Here is a 13069-nt window from a genome sequence, read left to right as displayed (position 1 = left end):
TGCAGCAGAGTCTAGTCACTTTTTCTGCAGTGAGTGCTATAAAGGTCAGCACAGCTGTGCTCCAGAGACAGTAGCCCTCAGCATCTGAGAAGCAACTGCAGCGTGTCTCCCTTTGGGTACCTTGTGGAGGCCCACAAAGGTTTCCTGGGGAGATATGAGCTTGCTTTACCCAGCAGAGCTGCATTAGAGGATTGCTTGACCATGTGCATGGTTACCAGGTGACTGGAAGGGTCTATACTTGGCTGAGCTAGGGGGAGGTCTTTTGCTCCACCCTTTGGCACTCCTATAAACAGACCTTTAGAAGAGACAGGAGGGGCTGGTGGATAAGGACCCAGGCCCTCCCGAGGCTATCCTGTGTTTCTATCTGTCTCTCTCCCTTCTATCCTTCTATCTCAATCTTGTATCCCTCACTCCTCAAGAGTATCCTGGGGTAAAATGTGAGAGCCGGTCTCCTAACTGGCCTCCACAGTACCTCACACGCAGCCACGCCCACGAAGGCCTGTATATCCTCACAGTTGCAAAAGAAAGAGCCACTGACCACAGAAAGGCTACCAACATGGCTCTCCTCTGCACTGCTTCAGTCACTTGCTCACCTTCAATCTTGGCAAAATTTTTCACACTACAAAACGTGAGTGAACCAAGACCATCATTCCACAATCAAGGAAACAGCCCATTTAATAATCAGTTCTCTAAATGACAGTCAGCTTCGGGCACCCTCTCTACAGCAGCCATCCTCACACTGTTCCCTCTTTCAGATTTACCATAACACACATCTTACAGTCCCTGATTTAAAGAAGGTGTAAGGCCCAGAGGCATACCTCAGCTTTCAATTCCACCCGAAACATTGCCAGTGCCCATTTTCTCCTTTCTTCAGTTGTCATTCTAACATCCACTAGCATCCCTGAGAGACCCTGCCTCAGGGAATGAGGTACCCATCAAGGAAGATTCCCACCCAGCCTCAGGCATCCACATCCATGAGCACACATGTGCACTCACACACATGTAAGCAAACACACATACTCACACATGTGTGCACACACACACAAGCAAACACACACACAAAAGAGAGAGGAAAAAACTTCTAAAGGAAAGAGTATATTCAGGGAAAAAAGACAAAGGATGAATTTATCCATTCTAATGTTCATTAGACAACCTATTCAACTAATTTTGAGGGTTAAGAAAAAAAAGATATTAAAGATGAAACTGATGTAGCAGTGTCTGAATTATCTTGCATCTCATTAATTTGCATCATCGATCTTTTCCAGCCCTGCCTGTAAGAATGTTTTGTTGAAACAGGCACTCTATACAGTACACCCCTTCTCCATCAAAATTCTTCCAATATCTCTCTATACACACAGAGGCAGGGTACATCAGGTATTTCTTGGTCCTAGTATAGAGCAACATACAGAAAAAAATCATTTTCTTCCTGTACCCCAACTTTTCAGCAAGCAAATGCAAATGATTTGAACACAAACGGACTGCATTTTAGATAATATAGTTCTAAGGGAAGTCAAAAAGGACAAGAGGCACATGGAGAGTCCAGGACAGGCTAGAAGTTTAATTTTTAGGTGATTATTTATCCTCATGCAACTCCCTAATTTTTTAAAAAAATCTCTATACTTCTATTTTTTCTAAGCATAAAATTATAGAAATATATCATAACTAATTTCTGTTATAGAGAACCTGTGCATAATCTCAAAAACTACACTCTTAATAACAGAATGTTGTTTAACTTGTACAAGACTGTATCTTACAACTGCATTCTACTACTTTTCCTAAGCTTATTAAAATTCCTGTCAATTAATTTGCTGAGTTTGAGCAGGAACAAATACCTTTCAATATGTACAACTGTTGATCATCTGTACTCCAATAGTGGCTGGAAAAGATTATACAGGTTTTGTTTTTCTTTCCTTTCTTTAAAGCTTTGGCTGTTATGGTCAAATACCTCCCAGGTAAGATAATCTGCTCTCTAGTAACATGAGGTCTCTGAGAATTAGGAAAGTTGATAGGCTCCATACCAAGGCAGGCTTATCAAACCAAACACTCTGTTGGCTATAACACAACCTACCTACCTTGATCACAGTTATTCTAAGAGCATAAAAATGTTTCCGGAATCTCAAGTACTCTCAAATTACTCATGTGATGACTCTCCCCGGGATTTTACAAACCAAATATATTTAAAAGCAGGAATATTAGAAATTCTATACCACCCCCTTTAAAAATACCTCCATGGTGATGTGACAGGCTCCCTCCATTGGCAAGGATTTCATCTCTAGCAGCCGCCTGTAAATGGAAACAACACAAAATGTTGCTGCTACTTGAATTTCATTTTGGAATGGCTAACATTTACTGACTTCTCCCCAGATGCCCAGAAAGGTACCAAGCAATTTGCTTGAACTCTTTCATTTATTTCTACTACACAGCCAGAAGCACTCTTATGGACAACATCTCTTAGTTCAATCACATAGGATAAATTATTTGTAGTTCTACACACATATCTAAGAGGAAACGGAGGACCAGAGGGAAGGAGGAAGAAAGGGAGGAAGAAAAAAAGAACCCCAAGTTTCCATTTTGTCCCCTTGTTTAACCTCCTCACATGCTAAGTCCTAACTATTCTTATGGCATGCACCTGGGTTGAAAGATAAACATATAACAAAATACAGACAGCATGTACAGTGAAGGGTGATGGAACCTGAGGCTGCCTCGGATCTTTCTGTTTCCTTTCTTCCCTACTTAAGCCCTGGCCTGCTTCTAACTTTTTTTTTTCTTTTAATTGAAAAAAATTTTAAGTTAGTATACAAAATGATGGGTTTCATTATGGCTTTTCATGCATATATTTAATTACATTTTCTATTCTTAATGATTTGCTAATATTTAACAGCCACAAGGTGAATACCTCCTGTGCCTTGAGCTTCTCAGACATACTCATGTCTATAAACTTATCAATGGTGGCTGAGGTGGGAGACTGCCCAGGTGGAACATATGGACCACACCTATTGCAAAGGACTTTGCGGACACCATCAGGACCTGGGAGTCGGTGTTTCTCATAGTCATAAATATGCTAGCCCCTGCTCAAGAGCTTAACATTTCTGATACATCACTTCAAATAAAACAGCTCCATGAGATCAGGAATTAAGCGAGCAACAGAGCTGAGAAAACAGAAATAATTTCAATGTGTAGACTCCAAGGACGCTTTGTTTGTTTTGTGCTGAGAGGAAGCTATGCAGCCCTGGCTGGCCTGGAACTCACTGTGCAAACCAGGCTGCCCCTCCCCCAAGCCTGCTGCAGCCCTCCTGCCTCCACCTCCCCTAAGCTTGAAATACAGGTGTGTACTGCCATGCCCGGCTAAGCCGAAGAGAATCAGATACACTCAAACCTCTGGGCAGGTGAGATTCCTCAGTGCATAAGGGTATTTGCTGCCCAGCCCGACCACCGGAGTCTTATCCCCGAGACCTGTATGGTGGAGAGAAACAGCCAACTCCCCCAGGTTATCCTCTAACCTCCATTTGTGTGGCATTGTATACATGTACCTGTGTGTACACACACACACACACACACACACACACACACACACACACACACACACACACAAAGAATATACTTCAACTTCTGAAGATGATAGATATCATTGGCAGGCACATAATTAACTTAAACTAGGGCACCTATGTGTCTAAAAGATACATCTACTATGGATTCTTCTAGTTTAGTGGAGGAAATCTATGTTGCTTCTTAAGAAGGAATACAGCAGTCAACACCCAAGTCTATAAAAACCAGCAGCTTAATGTTACTTAAGAAATGTAATTGAAACTGCTAGCAAATGAATCCCCAGGACCTTATACACAGTCGTATTATATAAAAATTCACAAGCATGGGAACATATTACGACGATGTAGACCAAGAACATGAGGGCTGCTGACCTCAACAATAACTACCACCTGGAAATGCATGAACTGTCAAAGGGACATCAAAGACCCCCTACAGTCATGAAGGTTCCTGTTGTTACTTAATTGGCTATAACTCACTGAAAGTAACAACCAAAGAGACACAGGCTTCAGGAATACCCAACATTAATTTCAGACTGACAATTTGGTAAGTAAGTCAGTGGACTTAACATACCTTTCATTTCAATGGGCTAGCAGCCAGGCAAACCATGTGTGACTAAGATGACTCAAACTGAAATCCTTAAATTGGCACAAAAGTTTATTTAAATTAATAAAGGAATATAAAAGCTTTATGCGAAATTACCTCAGTTTGCTCAAACACAGTCAGTGGGTCACTAATCCCCCTGTAGTTAAAGGCAAAATAGAAGTAGATACATGCACCTGCATCGTACGTCTGCGTCACCCTAAAAGACAAACGGACAAAGTCCCCACAGGGCTTTAAGTTCAGTGAAAAAAGACTTAACATCCAGAAACGTCAAAGACAAGATCACTGTGCAATCCACCCAAGCCACAACCTCGTCCTCTATCCAACCTCCCGCTCCCAGGGAAAAGGGCCCATGGCTCTCCTTGCAGCTGTTGCCAAAACAGGTGAACTATGAATGCAGTGGGAAACACGGGATTTTGCTTTCATCTAAATGTGAGGTTAGTCAAGATTATAAATACATGGCTCAACTCAGCTATTCTGTTTTACGTCTAAAACTAAAGGGAAATAAAGCAAAACTGTTTATAAAATTCAGTACTTAGTGAAAAAAAAACCACCATTCTCAGTGAGTTTATTTAAGTTATCTACAAGTAACAGAACCTTATTTTAAGTAGCATTTAAACATTTAAAATGTAGTCAGTAAGTATTGGCATAAACTGCTTTAACATGCACAGTCAAAAATAACCTAACAAAAACCTGACTTAGAAGGTCCTCTTCTTGACAATGTAAGTAACTTAACTTTTCCTCTGTTCCACTTAACTTCTGTACAATTAGTTCTTCAGGTAGGTAATAGAGAACAGTATTTGAAGCACAGTATCACTATTGCTCAAGTCTATACACGTGGATACATTTTGGATTACCACAGTAAACAGACATACTACACAAAGTATCTACCACCCATGAAGGCAACATTAGCAACAAGGAATTTGTTCCTTCATTGGTTCGTTACTGTTTAGAGCAGAAATGTGAACTACATGAGAACATGCAATTACCAAGTACTTAAATTAATTTTCATTATTTAAAAAAACTACACTGATGATAAAACACAAACAAGCTATCACCTCTGCAAAATACATAAATGCTCTGAAAACAATACCATGTGCTGTCATTTGATTGGGTTCTTGTGGATCAAGAAATTCTAGGCAGAAAAAAGTAAATCATTGAAGTGGAGAAAAAAATAGTTTAAATGTGCTAGAAAACTCACAAGCTCTCTACAGTCAATACAGGACACTTTGTAGAATACAAGAACAGGAGTGAGGACTGTTGACAATTTGATGCTCCCTCCCTCCGTGTAACGACATTTAAAAGGGCACATATCTTGGAACCCATTAGTATAATTCTACTATCTTTGTTGTCCTAGACAGAGACACTGGATGAATATGGAGATAGATAAGTAATATCAACAGCTTTATGCAGCTTAAAAACCAGAAGAGTAGGTCAATCAATAGTAGTAAATACTGGCTTTGACATTTTAATAATCATACTATGTAAGGAGGTAAGATATTGACAGTGGGAAAGGTGAGTGAGGTGGTACATGAAAATGTGACGGCCACTGCTAACTGTCAACTTGACGGAGTCTACAGGAGTCCAGGAGCTGGGCCTGCATGTAAGCCTGTGGGGTGACTGTGGCTATGTCAGCTGAGACAGGAAGACTGATCTTAATTCAGACAGGACCATTCCCTCCCTGGGCAGAGGTCCTGGACCAAGTGGAAAGTTGGAACTGAGCAGCAGCATGCATTTATCCTGTTTCCTAATTGTGTGTGTCACATGACCAGATGGCGGCCCCTGCCGCCTTGACTTACTCCCCATGAAGGACTGTATCTCAAATTGTGAGCGAAAACAAAAATCTCCATTCTTAAGTTGCTTTTATCAGAGTATTTTATCATAGCATAAAGAAAAAACTAACATAACTATACTATTTTACAACTTTTTATAAGTCTAGATTATTATCCATCCAAAGTTAAAAAAATTTTAAAGCAAATACAAATGATTTTCTAATTGACCTGAAATGAACAAAACATCCATCTTACTCAGATGTTAAAACAAACAATAGCCAGGCGGTGGTGGCGCAGGCCTTTAATCCCAGCACTTGGGAGGCAGAGGCAGGCGGATCTCTGTGAGTTCAAAGCCAGCCTGGTCTACAGAGTGAGTTCTAGGACAGTCAGGGCTACACAGAGAAACCCTGTGTATATGGTGGGGGGACACTTCTCAAACTGACTTGATAGAATATGGTGATGAATTACAAATCTTCCAAACTTCTCAAAGTTAACAGAAAGAAGCACAGTTCAGAAGTGGGAGAAATGTTCAAACACCAAGTAGGATCAGACTTAAATACAGCTTCTTCACAAAGCTCACAATAATTAGAAAGGACTTGAAAAACAAATAAAATGATGAGCTCAAATGCAGTGGCATGACCTTAAAATACTATCTATGACTTCATGTGTATGTTATATGTGTAGATACAAAAGATATTGAGAATGTTAGGTTCTTAAATCATCTATGTAATAAATATCTAGGTTTTCAATATGCAATTAGGAAGCATGTAAAGGGAGTTCGGACAATCACAATCAAATCTCCAAATGCAAGCTATAGAGATATGACAAAGGACTCAATCTAACAGAAGCAGCAAATACGTTTTACTACACAGTTCAAACAGAATCTAATCTAAAACTGTAATGGTCTTTTAGGCCAAATGTTAGGTGCCTCAGAACGGAAGAAATGAACTGTTTAACAATGCTATGTCAATTTGCCAGCTGTGTTTTTCGTCTAGTGTTAATTCACACTCATAAAAAAGATCCCTTGAACATTTACATTTTAAGTTCCAGATTTACAAGTTTAAGAAAATTGGAGAACTATTTTAACTACGAGGTGCTGTGATCAGGAATAACCAAGTTAAAAAAAAAAAAAAAACTGAAGGATAAGTAAAGTGTGCTTATAGGAATTAAGAGTATACACTACTCATGAGAGAACCATTAACATCACTACACAGACTATGTAGCCAAACTTCAATAGAACATTGCCACTGTGCTGGCTAGTTTTATGTCAACGTGACTCTAGTCATTTGGTAAGAGCAAACCTCAAACTGTCCCCACAAATTGGCCTATCATCCATTTTCTTGACTGCGGACTGCGTGGGAGGTCAAGCCCACTGTGGGTGGTATCACCCCTGGGCTGGTGGTGGACCTAGGTGCTAGAAGAAAGCAGGCTAAGCCAGCCAGTGAGCAGCACTCCTGCATCAGTTCCTGACCTGACTTCCCCCAGGGATAAAGTGTGACCTGAGAGTTATCAGCTAAAATAAACCCTTTCCTCCCCAAGCCGCTTTTGTTTGTCACAGCAATGGAAAGCCTAACTAAGACAGCCACCTTTCAACAAACTCAGGATCAATATATTACATGTTTGGCATCTGTATATAAGAACACTACTCAAGTCTACAGCAAATATGATGGGCCTAACTGATCTAATCAAACTTGACCTAACTCAATGTTTCAACAGAATGTGAAAAGACTAAACTATTGCTAAAGAGCAGAACAGTGCCTCCATTCTTCAGATACATTCTGTCTTATACCAAATCTTTTAAAGTTGTCTAAACGTTGTCATGGTGACAAGACAGCAGGCAGGCCAATTCCTGGGGTGGAACAAAAACCTCAGGTATACTCCCCAGGTTGAGATCAAATAAGACAAATCAGAGAAACAAGCATTGCAAGCAGAAATACAGACAACCCTGAACTTCATGAGAGAGGTGTGTAAAAACATCTCATTGTGCGGTAAAATGCTGTGCACTGGGATATATCTAGCTATCAACCATCATAGCTTAGCAGACCTCCGCCATGCTCAGTGTAACCGAAGCAGCTAACAGTTGGGAAAACTCATCAAGATGCAAGCCTGTTCCATGGTACAAGCTCAGCCGTCCTGTGTAACTACTACATGCTGTACTGTGACAGAAGATTGGTGTGCCTCAGTACCATCACAAGGTCAAAGCACTGGAAGCAGGAGACAGGCTACACAGGAAGCACCTGGTGCTGAAGTACACTTGTTCCTCAGGTCCGCCACACTGCTTCCAAGTTACCTACATTTTATTCATTTTCCATTCTAAGTAGTTTGTATCTCTAGTACTGAAGGTATGTTCTTGAGGGGTCGTTCCCCCCAGAGACACAGATGCACAAACACAGCAAGAATGGGAGGCAGTTACACAATGCAAAATGGCGACTGGGGAACCCTTCTTTATGGCTCTCTCCTCCGATCTATTCTGAACACCATTTATTCTCCATTTGAAATCACCTTATACCTTTCTGGAGAGTCAAATGTTCACCTGTGTCTTGACACATTTAACCTAGTGTTTACATATAAATTGAACACTGTAAGACTAAATGCAAAAGAGCCGGGCGGTGGTGGCGCACGCCTTTAATCCCAGCACTCGGGAGGCAGAGTCAGGCGGATCTCTGTGAGTTCGAGGCCAGCCTGGACTACCAAGTGAGTCCCAGGAAAGGCGCAAAGCTACACAGAGAAACCCTGTCTCAAAAAACAAAAAACAACAACAACAAAAAAGACTAAATGCAAAGGGCCCCTTCTCCGAAAAGCTTCCTTTGAGGCTGTTATTTAATAAAAAGGTTAAGATCAGTTAACCAATCACTGTCCAATACGAAAGACACTGATTACAGGTGGCTTTTTTTAAACTTAACTTTTTTTAATTTCACACATTTCAATTACTTGCTAATCAGTGTGGCTGTGGCTACCAAACTTCATAACAAAAACACAGAATATTTCTATTACCAAAGAAACGTCTACTGGAAAGCAACAGGTTAATTATCACTTGAGTCTCTGACTCCTTTTGTTCTTTATTGAGTTCCCATGCATTTAATCAAAATGGACACACACACAGGAAGACAAGGGTACGGACTGCTTCTGTAGTTCATAGTTCTGGGCCTCCACCTCTAGTTTGTAGCTCCAGGGAGCAAGAGAGGCTTCCTTTGTCCAGGAGCTCGCACACTTGCTCTTCATGGCCATGAGGTCCTGAGAGGGCAGAAAGCTCACTCATGAGCCAGTGTCCTTGCTTCAGGGCTAAGGACGGAGACACAGTCATGACAGGGTGGTGAGATGTCCAGAGAAGCTGGCCACATGAAACAGGCCAAACCTACTTCTCAGCTGGAGAACTGTATTTCACAACTGTTTAAAAACAATACTTTGGGAGCAAGACGGGCCCGTGGGTAAAGGTATGCACTATGCAAGCCTGACTACTTGGGTTCAATACCCACACCCCAGAGTGGAGAGAGAGAACGGACTGTACAAAGTCCTCTGACTTCCACGTGCACACATCCACATACAGCACACACACACACACCTACCTATCCAACAGTAAAGGTGACAGCAGTACTTTCCAAAATGAGCCTCTAAACAACGATGGAAACTCACCTGCATGTGGAAAGAGGTGCAAACTGAACACCCTTTTCTTTGCATTCCCTTCTTATCCTCTCTTTTACATTTCTGCACAGATCTATAACCCTAGAAAAGACAGTTGAATGCAATATGAAATTTCTTATGTTATTTCTTTCATCAGTTCATATATTTACATATTTATTTAACTGGCCTCCTCAGTTAAAAGAATAAAAAGTGAACATTAGCAGGTAACAAGGAAATTTGTAATGCTAAAGTGTTAACTTATACTAATTCATTTTCCAGTGACAAAGGTCTAAAGGTTTGAGTCCACCTCAGAATGTAAACTGAAATCTTCCCTTTCATACCATGTGATATTGGGAGTCAGGGCCTTGGCCTTTGGAAGGTAATCAGGTCATGAGGGAGAAGTCCTAATGGATGGAGTTGTCATGTCATAGAGAGATGAGAAAGCTTACTTTCAGCCACATGAGGACACAGGAGACGGTGGTCTTCCATGAACCAAGAGGGCATTTACCAGCAACCCCAGACACCCAAAGCCCTCGATACCACACTTCAAGGTGAGGGGAAAAGGTCTCAGTTTAAAACATGGAAGCCAGCCAGTCTACAGCAGTCTATGTGGCAATCCACACTGAGCCATCAGTAAGGGGTGGTACGATGGTCTGAAGTCATCACTGAGAGAGCTGACATGAGCTGCCTGCCAAACTACTGCTCCAAAGGATCGATGGTGACCAGCGGGCAATTCTCGTTAAGATTTGGTCCCCTTGTTAAAATGCACTTTAAAAACTGTTAAAAAGAAGGGGTGTGGTGGTCGTGAATTTAATGCAAATAGCAGAGGCTGTGGCAAAAAGATCACAAAGTCTCTGACTGAGCTCCACAGCAGGTTCGAGAACAGCCAGAACCATACAGGTTGTTTGAGGGGAAAAAGTGCACTTTTTGGGGGACAGAATAACAGAGTGATCCTACAGAGTAGGTTCGTCTCCAACAATTCTTAGAATCTGACTACCAGTACACCAAAAGTCAAAGTCCACAGTAGATTAAGACAATGTAGAAAAGACAGGTGCTTTCTAGAGGAAAAAATAAGGTATGAGGAGAATAAGATGTTAAATATGTAATGCCTAAATAGTGGGTTCAGAAAGGTCTGCTGTAGTCTACACTTCATTAGTGATTGAGAAGAGTTCATATGTTTTATAAAGGAAAGGTGAGCAATGGGTGGTGGTGGCGCACGCCTTTAATCCCAGCACTTGGGAGGCAGAGCCAGGCGGATCTCTGTGAGTTCAAGGCCAGCCTGGTCTACAGAGCGAGATCCAGGACAGGCACCAAAACTATACCGAGAAACCCTGTCTTCAAAAACCAAAAAAAAAAAAAAAAAAAAAAAAAAGTGAAATATAGGCATGTTCAAAGAAAATAAAATACACTGACGATTTTCTTAAGAATGTATTAAAAGTTAACTCAAAAGTCCATGTTTATAAAATTACTTCACAATTTTTACTATTGATTCCCTGCACTGTGTGAGTGTGCATGGATATAAATATGTGTGTTTCCAGTAGAGAAACCCAAATAAATACTTCCACACATCCTATCCAGGACATTTTCTATCATGTGATTTAGTACCAAAATTTTGCTTAAATATAAAAATAGAAATTATGCTTAATATCTTAAACTGGATTTCTTTCAGAAATTATTTAAATACAAGTGATCTTGTTAAATCTACACACACACACACACACACACACACACACACACACACACACACACACACACACACCAAAGCTAAATGATATTGGGGTGGGAGAAGAAGGCTTTCAAAAGAACATTAAGCATAATAAATCACCTAAGCCAAGTCACACTACAAAGTAGCATCTTGTGTTTGTTCACTAAGGGTCTTCAAAATGTTAACTTCAATATACTTGTTTGTTGGTTTCCAAGCAAATTGTGACCTTACTCCGGAAAAGGGGTGGGGTGAAGGTTGAAAGCAATGGTATTCAGATCGTGATACTAATTTAAACCTTCCTTATCTCAACGTTTCTTATAAAAATTTAAACTTTCCATATTCACACACAGATAAATTACATATCCACATACATGCATCAATTATAAAGTATATCAGAGTAAGTCCTTTTATTATGTTTTACCTGTCCCAAGGAGCAGAAGTCTCAAAAGATTCTCCTACTATATAGTATTCCAAACCCAAATCCTGTAAAGATACACAAAAATCATGAAATTCAACAGATGCACTAATTGATAAACCACTAGAACTTCTGCAAGTTGTAGCAGTGCACTTCTGGTCTAACCTAACCTGTGTTTGTCTCATAAGAACACTGGGAATGAGTGCGGTCACCCAGACTCAGAAGACAAACATGGATACTAGATGTAAAGCAAAGAATAACCAGACTACAACCCATAGCTCCAGAGAAGCTAGCTAACAAGGAGGACCCAAAGAGGGATGCGTGGATCACCCTGGGAAGGGGAAATAGATGAGATCTCCATGAGTAAACTGGAGATGAGGGGTGGGCAATGGAGGGTAAGGGATAGGGGATGAGAGCATAAGGGATTGGGATGGTTGAACTGGAATGGGATAGAGTGGGAAAGCAATGAAAGAGATACCATGATAGAGGGAGACATCATGGGGATAGAGAGAAACTGGGTGCTAGGGAAGTTCTCAGGAATCCAGTGTGGACTACTAGCAACAGTGGAGAGGGTGCCTGAACTGAACTGGCTTGCCCCAGAGATCAGATGAGTGAATACCCTAACTGTCATCACAGAGCTTCTCTCCAATGACTGATGGAAGCAGATGCAGAGATCCACAGCCAGACACCAGTCAGAGCTCCAGGAGTCCATCGGGGAGAGAGAAGAGGGATTCTATGAGCAAGGGCATCAGGATCATGATGGGGAAACCTGCAGGGACGACCAAACCAAACTAGAGGGAATTCATGAAAGTTGGATGAATGGCTGTGGAGCCTGCATGGGACTGGGCTGGGCTCTCTGCAAGGGGAGACAGTTGTGTAGCTTGATCTGCTTGGGGGGCCCCCTGGCGGTGGGATCAGAGTCCATCCCCCCCACTACCTATGATGGGACACCTTGTGCAGCCTTAAGGCAGGAGGAGGGGTTTGGACTGGATGTGCCTCCTCATGGGAGGCCTTGCCTTCTTGGGGGCGCAGGGGGGGGGGGAGTGAGGGGTGGGTTGGGAGGAGGAGGCTCAGGTAGCAGGAGGAGGGAAGAGGGGGATCTTTGATTGGTGTGTAAAATGAATGGGAAATTTTCTTAATAAAAAAAATTTTTTTTTTCAAAACACAAAAAGAACACTGGGAAGTTCCCAAGAGTGGCATGACTTCTCTGAGGACAGGAACCTTGTGTGTGTGCTGTTCTCCAAAGCCTGAGGATGGGGCCTTGTCTGTGCTGCTCTCCACAGCCTCAGCAGCAGATAAAGCATCTGACACAGAGAAGGAACTCAAATATTTCTCCAGTTACTGAAGCCTCTCTCCAGGAAGAGTTTATGAACATGTGGAAGAGATTAGAGAACAGATGTCTAGTGGACA

General features: G+C 41.5%; 1 protein-coding gene across 1 annotated transcript in view; it reads right to left on the bottom strand.

The window, feature by feature from the left end:
* Agps (alkylglycerone phosphate synthase) overlaps positions 1-13069 on the bottom strand; it is a 105006-nt gene that overhangs the window by 18134 nt on the left and 73803 nt on the right. Inside the window, exons 16-19 of the mRNA XM_006972465.4 lie at positions 11666-11727; positions 9552-9641; positions 4246-4345; positions 2226-2283 (exon numbers count right to left, since the gene is read on the bottom strand). Coding sequence (XP_006972527.3) covers positions 2226-2283; positions 4246-4345; positions 9552-9641; positions 11666-11727 — 310 coding nt within the window. The remainder of the gene's footprint in view (positions 1-2225; positions 2284-4245; positions 4346-9551; positions 9642-11665; positions 11728-13069) is intronic.

This window comes from Peromyscus maniculatus, chromosome 4 (assembly GCF_049852395.1).
Source record: "Peromyscus maniculatus bairdii isolate BWxNUB_F1_BW_parent chromosome 4, HU_Pman_BW_mat_3.1, whole genome shotgun sequence".
Classification (NCBI taxonomy): Eukaryota; Metazoa; Chordata; class Mammalia; order Rodentia; family Cricetidae; genus Peromyscus; species Peromyscus maniculatus.
This window is presented reverse-complemented; position numbering and strand designations above follow the sequence as displayed.